The following is a 16,984-nucleotide window of genomic DNA, read 5'->3' on the forward strand; positions in this document are numbered from 1 at the left end:
AAATCAACTGTATGGTTGCTTAGGATACTGATAAGATACTAATTGGTTACTTTTTTTTTATAAAAGGTTTCATTTTTTTGGTTACCCCTAATTCTATTTGTAGAAAATTGATTATCTTTAGGTACCAATTAGTTACATTTAAAGGGAAAGGGTTACTTGTACTTTTAGGAAAGAAAAAAAACTAAATTTAAGTGTCCTAAAATATGCATTTTTTTATATGTTTCAAAAGTAACTTCTAAGTTTATTTTATTATTGGTTAATCATAAAACTACTATTATTCTCATGTAAATCACATGATTGACTAAAACAAGTATATTTTAATTTTACATTTTAAAGTTTTATGGTAGAAATATTTATAATAAGCTATATGGTAATTTGTTATACTTTTGATGTATTTATTTTATATAAATCTAAATTAACTTCTAAGTTTTTTTTTCTATTTGGTTAATCAAAAAATCTTTATAATTCACATGTAAATATCATGGGTGACTAAACAATGTATTATAATTTTTTATTTAAAAGTAACAAAATGTATCATTTGCTAATAAGCTATTCTTGATAACTTGTCAAAATTATATGAGTAACTTTTTATGAAAAGGAAACTAGTGAGTATCTTATAGTCCTCACCAGAGCACTACCACCATGCCAACACGTCCTCACCACTGAAACACCCTTCCATTATATTACATCATTTAGTTATTTTATATATATTTTTATTAATTTAAAATCAAATCCAAAAACTTAAACTAGCTAAAATCCTCACTTGAGAGTAATTTTATATTTCTGAACACTTTTGTGCAATTTTTTTTGTTTTGTTAGTTTTTTTTTAAATATGGAATTATTTTCTATAAAATTTTCAATAATTTTGATGCAAAATCAATAGTTCAATCAAAACTTAATTTTGGAAGTAAATTTCAATGAAAATCAATGGTTTAATCAAAATTTAATTAATTTGGAAGTCAAAATGGATGCAAAACAATAGTTATATCAAAACTTGATTTTAAAAGTTAAAATCAACGCAAAGACTGTTTGGCCCACTACTTTTTTTTTTCAACTAAAATCATGTTTCTTCTTTCGAATTTTATATCGAAATTTACTTTCAAAATCAAATTTTGATGGTCGAATTTGCATTGAAATTGTTCAAAATTCTGTAGATTTCAAATTGGTAAGAGAATGTGGATGGCTGTTGGTGTTGAGGTGGTGCTCTGTCATGCTCGGTAGATAGAGAGGAGAAGAATTATAGGAGGGGCATTTTGGTCTGAATTTAACTTTAAAGCATATTTTTCTAACAATTATTAAATTTGGCATACTTTTTAAACAATAGGAATTAAGATGTATAGAAGCCAAATTTCCCAACAATAGAATTTAACGTGATGTCAAGTGTGTCATCAAATAAATAAAGAGACATAAAAAAGTATAGTATTTTAGGAAAGAATCTCCCACATCTACTTTTTCGCTAGCTATGGTAAATAAGCCATAAACATAATGATAGCTCACATGACAACTACAGCAATTTTTCATTGTTGTGAATTATATGTACATCATATCTAGTAGTGTTTATTTATTTTATTTTTACAAACAAAACATTATTTTTCTCAAAATTTGTAATAGGTAAACTTGTTTTTGGCTTTTATAGATCTGTTAGCAAAATAAAACAAAGAAAGAGATACCAAATTGTTTTTGATAAGTAATACTTTCTTTTTTCTAACAAATAAAGTTGGTTCATATTTTGATAAATTGAAAACCAAAATAACAGAAACTTGAAATGAATCCAATCATCAAGCCTACCTCAAAAATTAACGAACTAGTAATAAAAAAAATTAATAAACTCCAACAATTTTTTTTTTGAAGGAATGAATCAACCTAAAACTTGCAAGCAACAACATATATATATATATATATATATAAATATATCCACAAAACTGATTAGTTGTTAATAATAAGATGGAGTTGGCGTGGAAGTGATCGAGTAAAAGCAAGAATAAGGCACCTAGCTACGTCAGTTGCTTAGCGTGCCTTATTATATTTCACATGCGCATCTTCCTTAATCTCTAGCGTTTTTTCTTTTTCTTTTTCTTTTTCCTTAATAATGTTTTCATCAAAAGTATTCCCATACGTTAATAACAGTTATAACTTCATATACATATTTCAGGCAATCATAAAAAACACATATATATCATGTTGACAATCAACACAAAATTGTGAAGAATATCACATCAACAAGATACCCCGTTTGATATATTTATATAGTGTTATAAATACAATATATATAAATTTTGATATAATTAATTTGTGAGATGATAAACAACATTATTCCAAAGATGGGTCATGGGAATTTTTACAAATTAAGAAGAGGTGTTGAATTCTTTCATGGGAGGAGATCTTCTAGTAGTGTTTGGCTGCAGAGAAAATCCCCAGAAACGATGATGATTGGTCGGTATGGGTATTCTTACCAAGGATTGAAGCTGTTCAGCTCTACTAATAATAGAGATTGGACAACATTTGGTACAATGTAATTATATTAACTTCTTTATCATTATTGTTTTAATAGAATACTACTATCTATTATCTATATGTTTATTAATTCATCTCATCTAAATAAAATTGTTTTGTGATAGGTTTAAGGATAGCAAGGAGAAGGTTCAGCCAGTAATAGCACCAAAAATCCCAGCTTCTTCCCGGCATTATTACTCATTCCCTAATTGGTAAGAGATTCTATCATTAATAAATAACTTATTATTTTTATAAAAAAAAAATCATGAACAAAATATAGTTATAAATTTTGTTTTGTTGCAGGGCAAGATGGTTTTTGGGGACTTTGGTAACATTTCTTCCTTTTTCATACGAGAAATGGGTAAAACTAAGAGCCTTAGAAGGTATATTATTTTTATATAACAAAATGAAGACCAGTAGTGAAAATGGTATATTTATTAATTATCAAATGAATATGAATTAATAATAGGAAAGGCAGAGATGGTTGTGGAAGAGGTTGAAAATGTGGCTGAGATGGTAGAAAAGGTGGCACTGGTGGCTGAGAAGGTGTCATCCGACGTGGCAGATGGGCTTCCAGAAAATGGTACACTCAAGAAAACTGCTATGTTTGTAGAAAGAGTTTCAAAAAAAGCTGCTCAAGAAGCTCATCTCACCAAACAATTCATTCACAAGGTAAATGCATATGTATTCTTTAGGGTTCTTTTGAAAGAAAAAATAAATAAATGTATTTTTGCAAATAGCTTTTCTCGACCATCTTTTACTATAAAATGAAATGAAAGCATATATATAGTTCACATACAATATTGGTATTGCTTAAGACCATAATTTTTATATTTATTTTTTAGAAAAAGAGATCAAATATATATAGGTTTTTTTCACATGAAAATTTATAAGACTAATGCTCATAATTTCCCTTATTTTCTTAATTACTTAAAGTTTTTCTTTCGTTTATTTTATATATTTTTTTCATTAAAAGTTAAATTAGATTACAAGCACAAAAGAATAATATATACTAATAATGTAGTTATTTCTGGGTGGAAATATTAAATGTTAATAGGTGGATGAATTGAAGGAGGACTTGGAAAAGATGGAGAGTCTGATCGAGCCACATCCTCTTGTCAAATCTAAGCATGGATCTAAAGGGCAATAATCCAAAGTGTCATGATAATCCTTCTAGTTAATTTTTTTTATACTTTAAGTCGTGATACTAATTAAAAATGTAATGATATATATTAAAAATTGTTTCTTAATATTCTCTTATAGCTAGGCATCTCATTTGTTTTATTCACCATGGTTTTAAATTATGTATTGTATCCTAAATGATGAGGATATTTACACCAAAATATATAAATATATATAGAGGAGTGCACCTCGTTTATTAAAGGAGAAATAATATTTTGGCCTATGTGTTTTTCCCGAATATGTAATCGGTTTATGTATTTTGTTAAATGATAATTTGGACCCTGTGTTTTACAAAATTGATCAAAATAGTACCCTAGACGTGATTTTAGTCAAAATATTTTCAATTATAAGATCAATTTCTGGGTCGTCAGTGATACAATAGGTTCAGAGAAGTGGAGAAAGTGGTCGATTGAATTTTTTTTTTACCAAAATTAGGTATAAGGTATTATTTTGATCAATTTCATAAAAACACAGGATTTGAATTGTCATTTAACAAAATACAAAGGCCAATTAACTACTTTTATTAATTTATTCTAACATTCTCTCTCACTGTCCATCTCTCTTTTACTATTTAATTTAATATATATATATATATATATATATAAGGGATGATACCATTTTGAACTATTTATTTTTGTTAAATATCGGTTTGGACCCTCTATTCTTATATTTAAAAAAAAATTGGACACAGAATGGATCAAAAGAGTCCCTAGAACCGATTTTCATTGAAATATTTTTTAATATAATCCCAGAAAAATCGATGTCCTTCAGAGATCCATGTGTTTCCTAAGTTGATGACCTTGTAAATAAAGCATGTGGGTAAATATATTTTGACCATAATGATCCAATTTACAAGACAAGGGATCCTAAAAAATATTTTTTAAAATAGAGGGTCGCAAAAACAAAAATTCAAAAAGCTATCATACTTTTAAATAACTAATATCTAGGAAATTAGTTTCTTATTCTCGTGTTGTTGAATTATGTAATTAAATCTCCATTAATGTAACGCCCTAATTTCTCATAATATTATCGAGAGCACAACGTTGGATCATAAACATAAATGTTGCTTCTTTATTTAAGAAAAATCATAATAAGCAAATGGATCTCATGTCTTTACAAAAATATAGTAATAGTCTTTAACAAAATAAAATGAGCAACATTAGAAATAAAAGAAAAACTTAAAATAAAATGCTTTGCAAATAAAATCATAGGCCCGTTGATCATTCCTCGATTATATGGTCCCCATGAATACATCACTAACCTTTTAGGTCCCTTTCGCCATTGACCTTTCTATCCTCAATTGTCTGTGCACCAACATAATAAGGAGTGAGCGTCTAAGCCCAGTAAGGAAAATACACACAAAACTCATATAACAAGTAATCATAACAAACATATCATAAATCATACAGAAGTTCATAACAACGCTAATTTGTACTAACCATGCAAGATCATAATATATTCTAGGTCATATCATCATAATAGGTCATATTCATAGGTCATAATAACAAGACAGGTATAATAAAAAGATAAGTGCTTATCAGGGTTGGTAATTAAGCCCTAGACATAAGTCTATCATACAATTTTGGCAATCGAGCCTACCGGACATCAGCTTAGGTCCATCATACATTTATGAACACCTTAGGTCCAGCCACACTTATCTTCTTATTATTCCTGAAATATTAGGGTCATACATATCACAAACTATGTCATAAACTAAACTACCTAATTTTTCTTATCTTGAGTGTGGAATGAGAAGAAAAAGGGAGATTGTTTTTGCTATAGAGAATCGCCCAAAACCTTATATATGACATAAAATTTAAGATTACAGACTTATTATAGAACTATACTTCCAAGAATTCGAAACCTTATAAAATTGTACATTTACCCTAGAATCAAAAGATCGAAATGATGAGCCTTCTATAATGCCTATCTCCAACACAACAACAAGACCTTTAGTACTTGGAATATTTTCGGTTATAAAGTGGTTTAAAAGGGCTTTGTGTTTCAGCTATGTAGGGTTTATATTGGCTTAAGTGTTTGAGGTTTAATAAGAAAATAGAAGAAAATAAATTTCCCGAGCACTTATAAATGCTATAAGATTTCGGCTATAAGGTGTTTGTGGGAAAAAAGAAGAGAGTTTTTGGGGACTATAGTATTTCAAAAATGAGAGAAGCTTGAGAGATTTTTTAGTGTGAAAAAGTGAAATGGTCTTGGCTCTATTTATAGGCTCTACACCTTAACATTTTTCCTTGATTGTCTCCAACTAGTTCAACTATTTTTCAAAATTCAAACTCATTCTTCTCTTAGGTAGTTTCGGCCAGCCTTAAATTGCTCATTCAATGTGCTTTAATCTCTCTCAACATGCCACATAGCCTCTAATTGATTCAAAAATGAGTCAAAGTCCAAACTTATCCACCTTAACAGCCTACACGCCCATAACCATTCAAATATCTTCCAAATGATTCAACAAATCTTCAACTTGGTAACTTGATTTAAGCTTAGCGTGACACCTCTCTTTAAAATTCAAAATGAGTCAAAAACCCTTCCTACGTATGTGTTACACGCCTATGACTAAGTAAGACTACACTTTTGGTTCTTCAAATTATACATTGTTACTTAATAAATAAATTCACAAAAATTCCACCTAATAATACTATAGGGAAAGTCGGCAATAGACTATATATTTAAATAATTGGGACTAAATTTAATGCGACATTTATACATCTTAGACCACCAAATAATATGTGCATTATTCTTTAATAAAACTATATTCTAATTTAATTAAAAACTTAAAACTATACACTAATTTAAATCATATGCTAAAATCTTATAAGTATTAACTAAAATAATTATAACTATTCAAATTATAATTATTTTCTAAATCATAAAGTCATATTCTTAAAATAAATAATTTAAACTTAAAGCAATCTTTTTAAATTCCACCACTCAAGTTAAACTATAAACTACAACAAAAACTAACCTATGATCATAATTAAGGAGAAAATAATAACATTGGTTATTACAATTAATCTCCAATTAATAATTGATCTTATAGATATATTTGGGTAAAGTAAATACATAACTACTAATAACGACAAATTCCAGCTACAAGAAAACAGGGCTATTGTAGCGACATACTTGTCATTGTACTTAGGAAACTTCTACTAAGGTGACAACTAAAGTCATCATAATAGATAACAAATTAAAAAAGAAAAAAAAAATTGAGGCAACACACAAAAACCCTTATTGCGACGATAGTGTTGCCGCAATATGTTTTGAAAAATAAGGAAACTTTTCATGCCAATTTTTCGTATTTGCGAGAGTTTAAATAAAATATCTAAGGCTATTGTGGTGACTTTATCGCCTCAATAGCCTAAGATATTCTTTAATTTTTTTTAGTAAAAATAATAGTGTTTTTATTTTATAGTCACTCTATTGCATCGACTCTTATGTTGTAATAGTGTTCCTAAATTATATTAATACACACAACATTGTAATTTCAAAAAAAAATTGAAAAATATGGAGTTTTACAAAAATTACAAAAATACGGACAACATTTTTTTATTTAGTCTGTAAATGTTGCCTACAAAATTGTAACATATTGTTACAAATTTGTAAATTTTTGTTACAAAAAAACTAAATTGTTACAAATTTGTAAACTTTATCAAAAAAACATTGTATTTTCATAATTTTTGTAAGATTCCATATATTTAATATTTTTTTTAAATCTTAGTAATTTTTGTAAAGTTTCCACTTTTTTACTAGAATATTAGTCAGTCATCTCTTTGGGTAGATTTGGGGTGCACATACTGCAGAGACATTGATCAAATATTATAGTGTTACTTGTTGCAAATAATAATATGGGTTTACTAAACGAAAAATTGTGGTATTTTACTAAAGCCCAAAATTACATAGAATATGTAAATTTTACATTTCTTTTCATAAATATGAAAAAAAATCAGATTTTATTAATTTTATGGATTTTGTTTAATTAAATATTGGTGCAGGGATATTTTTGTCATTTCAAATTTAGAATTATATTTGAATAATTTTTAAAGAAACCAACGTTTCCTATTCCTCTCTCTTCTCGTTTTGTCTGATATCAAGGAAAAAAGAAAGGTTTCTCCATTGGCTTATTGGGTTTCTCCATCGGCTTCATCCTCTTTTTCTTATTGCTCTATCCAATTTCAGGTATTATCTACCTCCATTACTGGCTTCCTCCTCTTCTTCTTGTCGTTGTTGTTTGTTTTCAGGGGTTGTCGACCTCCATTAATGGCTTCCACCTCTTCTTCTTATCTTGTATGTCTAATTTTAGGGAGTGTCCACCTCCATTATTGGCGGCATTTGATCTTTTTCTCTTTCATTTCTGTCTGATTTCAAGTATTAAAAGAAAGATGTGGACCTCCATTATCGGCGGCTGTGCCCAATGTCTTCATTATCAGCGATAAACTCTGCTTCAGTCACAACTTCATTCGTTTAGGGTAATGTGTAACTGATTTCTTTTAATGTCTATATTTCTTTTACTATGATAATATTTCTAATTGTTTAATGTTTCTAACTTTACCATATCTACTCAACTTAACATTGCCATTTATCGTGATGAACTTGTTGTTTGCCTTTACAAGCATGCTATGAAGAAGCAAGAGGATGGTTACCAAACTGATGATGGAAGCCTACAAAGTTGAAGAAGAAGCAAAGGAAGATGTAGTTTTTGATGAAAAGTTGGATCTTGACATTTTTTTTGTTGGACAATTCAATTTTTACAATTTCTTTTTATTGTCAGTAAATAGTATGTTAACTTTGAACAAATTGAATTACCTATATATATATATTAAGAATGTAGTATTCAATCAATTCTCTCAAGATTATCTGTCTTCACAGTTTACAGGTTACTTTTTAAAGCAAAACAATTGCAAAATATTGATAAGTGATTATATTAGGTTACTTTTTAGTAAAACAAGAATTCAAGTACGCTGGTACTTCTATGATGAGTTAAATTTCAAATTTCATATGTCAAGTTACATTATTCTCCTTCACGCTACTCTTCCAAAAATTAAATAAGGCTCAACTTATTGAATGAACAATGTTGACGCCGTTTTTCGTCAACAGTGAAAGAAGAGCACTTAAACAATTACTAGTAATGGCCAATTAAAATATGACAATATAAAGCACGATTTTTTACGTGGTTCAGCAGTTAAATCTTCCTAGTCCACGAGTCTCTGTTATTAAACTCAAGATTATCTCTGAAAATTCTTAAGCATGAATTCTTCAGAGTTTTCTCTCAAGGTCAGAATTTTTGGTCATTTACAATGGTGCACGACTTCTCTATTTATAGAGAAGGATGCATAATACTACCCCACATGTTTTGGGTAGTTACTCTTTTTGGTGTAAATAAAATAAATGGCTTTAAATGCCTGCGATCCGATATAAAAGGAAACGTCCCCTGAAGACTAGGGGGCGTATAACTAATCGAATAATATCCCATGATTTTATGGGATTTACAATAATAAATGCAGAACACGCCCCTTATAAACAACACTTATAGATATTTAAAGTCATTATCATATATCTCCAAGGCCTTAATCTCCCAGGTTTCTCATCAGCTTTCGAGCTAATGACATCTCCCGAGGTCACATGGCTTCGAGGTCGCACGTGCGTCAGTCTCGGCACCCTTGATTCGAGGTCTTCTTTGAGGATAGATGCGTCTTGGGAGCTATCCTTCGAGATTGTAAATATTTCGAGGCCACCGCATTTGAGGTCGTCTCAGTCTTGCAGGCTCGATATTTAGTCCTGGAGCATACTTCAAACTTTACGAGTCCATTCGTTGCGAATCCAACTTTCGATGTCACATTTAACATAGCTCGAAATCTGGGTATAACATCTTGCCCCCTCAAAAGTATTTGTTCGAATCCTAAAAGAAGGAAACTTTTGACATACTTTCTTCGGGAACCGTACCGTCATGCACTTTTGAAAATGGACACGCGTCAGCTGGGTATTGCTCCTTTTTGGTACTTAAGTACCTTGGAAACATGCCCACGATCATCCGTCTGCCACCTTTTCGACGCCATCTTGTCATTGACCCCTGACCGTTGGATTTTATGAGGATTCTAGCCAATGGCCCAGATCAATCCTCGTTATCACTTTTCTTCCTTTATATGTTCAAGGTCTTCTTCTTCCTCTCATTTTACACGCATCAGAAACAAAGAAAAGGAAAAGATGAAACCAGAGGCCATCTCAGAGAATTTTTCTTCTCGCGCATGTTCTCTCAGCCGAAAAAACAAAGAACCCCCGGTTTGTTCAAGTCCGTGAGCTCTTATTTGCAGCCTCTCCTTCAGTCAATGATCTCTCTGCAATCGCCATTATTGTGTAAGTGTACAATTTTTATTTTCCCTTTTGCCAGTTTCTGTCCATAGTGTTCTTGTTGTTTCTGGGAATGCTCTGATATATTTCCTTAGTATTATATGCTAGGAAATTTTTGATCAATAGGCTTCTACATTTACGTTCCCATATTAGGTGTTGAATCTCTGGTTTCAAATCCAATTTTTGTGTAGAACGAACCCAAACATGGTTTCTTCATTTTTGGGTTTTCAAAACTTAAAAAACGTATCTTGCACACCAAGATATTTGGGTACACAATCTTGGTTTTTAAAGAATGCACGATACCCCACGTTACCTTTTCTGAATAACCGCCACCTTTTTTCCCTAATACTTCGGGATTTTCAAAAAGTTATGTCCACTCTCCTCCTTTTTTCCCGTAGAATACACGTTCTGGCTTTTTTATTGGGTTTTAGTATCGAGCTCGTTTTGTTCCTAAACTCCGAGCTCGCTCTATCGAACTCGTAATTCTTGCATGCATGGCCCTCACCATTTTTTCTTTCTCGCTAGATGTCACAGAATCTGGAAAAACGGTGGGGGTCATTACTAGCAATCCCTTACTCGCCAAAACCCCGAGCTCGGAGTCGCTGTTCGCTCGGAATCAACGCCGGATTTGGGAGTACGAGCTTGCGCGCGAGCAGGAGGATATTCGAGCTCATTATCATCGTCAGATAAACGAGGTCATAGAGAAGAAGAGGAGAACTCTTCGGGAGGCCCTTTATCCAGAATCCAATTCAGGGCCTAGGCCGATTCCCCTCGACCCTGCACTAAAGGTCACTGTCGCATACAATCCAGGAGAACTTCAATTTTCACTAATGGGGGAACCTTCTTCCTCACAGCCGAGGAAAGAAATGTTCGAGGCTGAGCACTATTGGAGCTCGGTCACCTCGACTAGTCAGATAACTGACATCTTGGCCCTCCATGGCCTCATCTTATCAAGTTCTTTGAAGTGTCGAGCTCCAGCCGACCACGAACGAAGCTGTTTCGCCCCTGGGGGCCGCGACGCCAAGCTGAAATACGCGGCATGGAGCAAGGAACACATGAGGGCGGGGGCATTGTTGCCTTTGAAGTCTTTTTTCAAGGACTTCACGGATTTCGTTGGGTTGGCTCCGTTCCATCTCAACACCAATTCTTACAGGGTGTTGTCTGCCCTGAGGTCGCAATACCACGAGCTGACGTGGGAAGGGCCTTCGCCTCAAGAGATTTTAAATCTCTTTTGTCTGAAAAGCAACCCCTCCCGAGCTCGAGGAGGAGATGGCTTTTATTACCTTTCTAGCTATCCCAAAGAGAAGAAGGTCTTTGAAGATCTTCCCAATCATCCACATGATTTCAAAAAGGCCTTCTTCTGGACAGACGGCCTGTCCCCGTCTCGACACTACTCGTTCAAGCAGATTCGTAAGTATTCCAGTTTTCTTTATCTTTGTGCTCGGGATTTTAGCTGTTAGATCCGTACTTAGTTGAAATATGTCTTGTCTTTCAGCCAATCTTTAGCGTCCCACTCCTGACGAGACAATGAAGGGACATAAGGAGACCCTGCTCCAACTCCCTCATGGTGGGAGGTCTCTCCTGTACCTTTTACATGAGGATAAGCTCCGAAAATGCGGACTTTTGGGGGAGGGCCAGTCTACCTCTGACTGGTCCAATAAAAAGTATGAACACTGGGAGTAGGTGCCTCTACCCACAAGCGTCCTCCCTCCGAGGAGAGAGGTGAGGCCCCCACTTCCAGTTCGCATAAGGAGTCCGCCGTCGGGGAACGAGGCTAATGACGAAGCCTCGAGCTCAGACTCGGATGAAGGTAAAGCCCTCCATACTTCGAGAATATGGTCCCCCACCTTACTAAGGCATAAGCCCAATAGGTTAGTCTCATGCCCACATGATAGATACCACTTCTACATATGGAGTTGGGTAAACGACTGTGTTCATAGGTTTGATAGTGGGCTCGGGAAGTATGACACCATGTATACTTCGGACGAGGTGTGGAATGGGATAACTGTCCAATACGGGACCAACGATTATAGGGACCTTTCGAGGTTATCACCCACCTATAGGGAAGGTATTTCCCTTGCTTCTTCTGAAGATGGGGGAATTTCATGGTCCCCGAGCTCTAGTTCGGGGAAGAGTTTCAGTTAGGTCTTTTCTTCACTTGGTTTTTTCTTTTTATTTTCCAAGCTTATTATTATTATGTCTAACTCTGATTGGAACTGAGCAGGTGCCATGGAGTCCGACCTTGACAATATCATCGAGAGCGGTGGTGCCAAAAGGACCAAGCATCCCAGGGCACCATCGCGAAGGGTGGACCGGCCCGCCAAGGTTCCCAAAAGGACCGAGAAGACACCTCCTCCCCCAGCTCCTCCTATTACCAGCTCCATCACGGCGCCGTCTTCGCAGGTCGGTGCCGCAACTGTGGGATCGACTTCGGAGATCGATGCCTCTAACACGACCGAGCCCCAACTTCCTGCAGTGGATCGATCGACACTTGGTCCACCTTCTAGGAAGCCTTCTACTTCTCGAGCTCAAAAGCTGTCGATTTCCACCCATATGGACGCATATGTGGTTGACAATGCCGCTGGGTCTCATGGGTCTACGCTGGTCTCGGATGTTATGTCTCGGATCGGCCAGAGCTTTGGCAGTCTCGAAGCTCCCCAATGGCAATGCTTGAACGTCACCCAAGACTGCACTGTCCTTTATGAGAAGAGTATCGAGCTCGCAGCCGCTGTAAGTGTCCTTCTATAGTCTTACTTCTTGGTTATAAACACATTGACCTGGAGCTAATGATAGTTTCTTCCTTTGCCAGTCTCTTTCCTTTACTGCCCAGCTCAACTATAAGTTGAACAACGAGATCCACTCGAGCAAGTCTCATGCCCAAGAGGCAAAGGATCTCCACCTCAAAGAAAGCGATGAATTGAAGGCAGCCAATGCAAAGCATGATGCAGGAGGTAAGGAACGTGAAGGCACGGCCTCCGAGTTCGGGAAGTTGAAAGCCAGGCTCGAGGAGCTTGAGATGTAGAATGCCGAGCTCGCAGATCTTAAGAAGAAGGTCATGCGGCTCCAGGAGGCCAAAAAGAAGCTTGAAGATGAAAAGGCTGCCACCTTTGACAACATGGAGGATGAAAAATCTCGTCTCCTTGCTGAGTACAAAGAGAAGAAGGAGCAGGCGGTTGACTCGGCCATGTACCGAATGTGGGCCAACAATGAAGATCTGGATACCAGCTTCTTAGGTCCTCACAAGGCGACACTTCTTGATAGGTGGAATGCTCGGCTCGAGAAGGAAGAGGTTGCTCAGCTCGAGAAGGAAGAGGCTGCTCGGGAGGCCGCTTCAGAGGGAGTCCAGGAGGATAGTCATGCTATTCGTCCTGAGGAGTCCGGTGCTGCTGATACTGAGAATGCCAAGGAGACTCCTCCTTCTTAAATCTGATCTCGGGGAAATCAACTATTGGGGCTGCGTCCCCTTATTTTTGTAATTATTTTAATTTATGCCCACGGGGCTGATACAATTTCTCTTATGCTTTACATTTCTCTGCTCGAAATATTTTGCACATTTTATATTGATGAATCATTTATGTTTATTTATTCATACAAACATAGTGTGGATTTAGGCTCGAAACTCGATGCATTCATGCATAGTTTGTTCAAATTATCTGCTCCCGACCTCGTTATTCATCAAAGTCGGATGTTACTTTAACCATGAACCTGAAAGTACTTATATGGTATGTAATGTGAATGGTTTGGTTATATTTTTTTTGCTTAGTTACTTTTCCTCGTCCTCTGTTTTTACTCCAAGGTTAAGAGTTTGAAATTATTTTTCTTTAAGATGTTCCAGCCTCGATCTCGACCTATCCCGAAGTAGGTTTAGGTTCTCGCCGATTAGTTTTTTGGCTGGTTTGTTCCAAACCTGTTAAGTTTGCACATCAAGTTAACTCCAAACGTTTTCTGTTTTTGATAATTCGGTTATGTCCGAACTATCTAAGCTCGCGTATCTGGTTATATCCAAATACTTTATGTTTTTGATAATTCGGTTATGTCCGAACTATCTAAGCTCGCGCATCTGGTTATATCCAAATACTTCATGTTTTTGATAATTCGGTTACGTCCGAACTATCTAAGCTCGCGTATCTGGTTATATCCAAATACTTTATATTTTTTATTTTTTAAGCTGATGGTATATATACCAATGATGCCCCCTTAATATCCTATGAGTGTGACCATAGGTTATTAAATTAAGAGAGATTGCAAAAATAAAAAATAAAAAGAGATAATATACTGAACGAAATAAATCTTTATTTGAAGGAATTCAAAAGCAAACAAACTAATACAGATAGAAACTCATGGTTATAGGCAACACTTTTCCTACACTACTGATAGTAAGGTCTAAGGTGTTCGTCATTCCATGCTCGTGGTACCAGGCTCCCGTCCAATCTCGCAAGTTTGTACACACCGGGACGGATGATTGACTCTATCTGGTATGGTCCTTCCCAATTCAGCCCGAGCACCCCAGCTGCTGGATCTCACGTTGCCAAGAATACGCGTCTTAACACCAGATCTCCCATTCCGAACTTTCGATCTCGAACCCTCTTGTTGAAATACCTGGTAGTTCGTTGCTGGTAAGCAGCGTTTCTTAGCTGAGCCTCTTCTCTCTTTTCTTCAATCAAGTCTAAGGTTTCCTCAAGCTGAGTGTGGTTTGAACTTTGATCGTAAATCTAAGTTCGGATCGTTGGGATTTCGACCTCGATGGGCAACATTGCCTCGCAGTCGTATGCTAGAGAGAACGGGGTATGCCCTGTTGATGTTCGAGTTGTGGTCCTATATCCCCAAAGGACTTGGGGCAATTCTTCGGGCCACCGTCCCATCGCTTCCTCCAACTTTTTCTTCAGAGAACTTTTGAGAGTTTTGTTTACAGCCTCGATCTAGCTATTTGCTTGAGGGTGGGCTACTGATGAAAAACTCTTTATTATGCCGTTCTTTTCACAAAAGTTGGTGAACAAGTCACAATCGAACTGGGTTCCATTGTCGGATACGATCTTCCTTGGTACCCCATATCGGCACACGATGCTTTTTACCACGAAATCAAGGATCTTTTTTGAAGTTATAGTCGCCAATGGTTCAGCCTCTGTCCACTTTGTGAAGTAATCCACGACGACCACAGCATATTTTACTCCGCCCTTGCCGGTCGGGAGAGAGCCTATAAGGTCGATGCCCCATACCGCGAAAGGCCATGTGGAAGTCAACATGGTCAGCTCGGATGGTGGAGCTCGGGGTATCGTGGCGAATCTCTGGCATTTGTCGCATTTCTTCACGTACTCGAAAGAATCCGTTTTGATGGTTGGCCAGAAATATCCTTGGCGTATGATCTTCTTGGACAAGCTATGCCCCCTAGTGTGATCTCCACAAAATCCTTCATGAATTTCTTCAATGATCTTCTTAGCTTCGGGAGGGGTTACGCACCTAAGTAACGGCATGGAATATCCCTTTCTGTATAGCTTTCCGTCAGAAATGGTGTGACGGGGAAGTTGATACATCAACTTTCGAGCTTGGTTCCGATCTTTTGCGAGGACTCCATTTTCGAGATAATTAACTATTGGAGTCATCCAGGTCGGCTCTGTTTCGATCATACACACATCTTCCTCTTCTGGCTCGTTAATGCTAGGTGCTGATAGGTGTTCTATGGGTACAACATTCAGCTCCTCATTTTTGGTGGATGTGGCGAGTCGAGCTAAGGCATCTGCATTTGAGTTCCGTTCTCGGGGAACCTGTTCAATTGTGTAAAACTCAAAATACTCCAATGCGGATTTTTCCTTCTCTAGATAAGCTGCCATCCTTGTGCCACGAGCCTGGTATTCTCCTAGGATTTGATTAACCACGAGCTGGGAGTCACTGTAGCAATGTATAGCTCTAGCTTTGAGCTCCTTTGCTATACGAAGTCCCGCGAGTAAGGCCTCGTATTCGGCCTCATTATTCGATGCTTTAAAGCCAAATCTTAAGGCAGAATGAAATTTTCTCCCTATGGGGGTAACCAAAATGACCCCTGCCCCCGCTCCATTTTCATTTGATGAACCGTCGACGTAAAGTTTTCACAGCTCGTGGGCCGTGGTTATTACCTCATCGTCGGCTATTCCAGTACATTCCACTATAAAGTCCGCCAATGCCTGTGCCTTAATGGTCGTTCTTGGGTGGTAGGTGATCTCGAACTGTCCGAGCTCAACAGCCCATTTAAGAAGTCGACCTGAAGCTTCTGATTTAGACAAGACTTGCCTAAGCGGTTGATCAGTCAGCACATGGATGGGAAGCGCCTGAAAGTAGGGGCGGAGTTTACGAGATGAATGAATTAAACTGAGCGCGAGTTTCTCCATCAATGGGTATCTTGACTCTGCCCCCAGTAATCTTTTACTGATGTAGTAAACGGGTCTCTGCACCTTCTCTTCTTCTCGAACGAGCACCGCGCTTATCGCGTGTTCGGTGGTTGAAAGGTATAGGTACAGTATTTCTCCCGTTTCAGGTTTCAACAGGATGGGTGGTTCTGCAAGGTGTTTTTTGAGCTCCTGAAAAGCCAGCTCGCATTCCTCCATCCATTCAAATTTCTTACCTCCCCTTAATAAGTTAAAAAATGGAAGACCACGGTCCATAGATTTCGAGATGAATCTTCTTAAGGCTTCCATCCTGTCAGTCAAGCTTTGGACATCTTTGTGCCTCTGAGGTGAGGGCATGTCAATCAGGGCCTTGATCTTGTCGGGGTTAGTCTCGATTCCACGAGAGTTTACAATAAAGCCCAGAAATTTTCCTGAAGACACCCCAAAAGTGCACTTCTGAGGATTTAGCTTCATGTTATACCTCCTAAGCACGCTGAAGCACTCTTCGAGGTCATCAACATGTTTCTTGTTGAGTTGAGACTTGACAAGCATGATATCAACATAGACCTCCATGTTGTTCTCTATTTGTT

The 16,984-nt window shown here is 36.3% G+C and overlaps 1 protein-coding gene across 1 annotated transcript; it reads left to right on the forward strand.

Annotated features, from left to right (window-relative positions):
* The first annotated feature begins 2,109 nt into the window (after nucleotides 1-2,109).
* Nucleotides 2,110-3,928, forward strand: LOC133783927 (uncharacterized). Its single transcript, XM_062223510.1, has 5 exons — nucleotides 2,110-2,512; nucleotides 2,619-2,705; nucleotides 2,797-2,876; nucleotides 2,963-3,165; nucleotides 3,551-3,928. The coding sequence occupies exons 1-5, from the start codon at nucleotides 2,298-2,300 to the stop codon at nucleotides 3,641-3,643; spliced, it is 678 nt and encodes a 225-aa protein (XP_062079494.1). The 5' UTR covers nucleotides 2,110-2,297; the 3' UTR covers nucleotides 3,644-3,928.
* Nucleotides 3,929-16,984: the final 13,056 nt, after the last annotated feature.

Source organism: Humulus lupulus, chromosome 6 (assembly GCF_963169125.1).
Source record: "Humulus lupulus chromosome 6, drHumLupu1.1, whole genome shotgun sequence".
Lineage (NCBI taxonomy): Eukaryota > Viridiplantae > Streptophyta > Magnoliopsida > Rosales > Cannabaceae > Humulus > Humulus lupulus.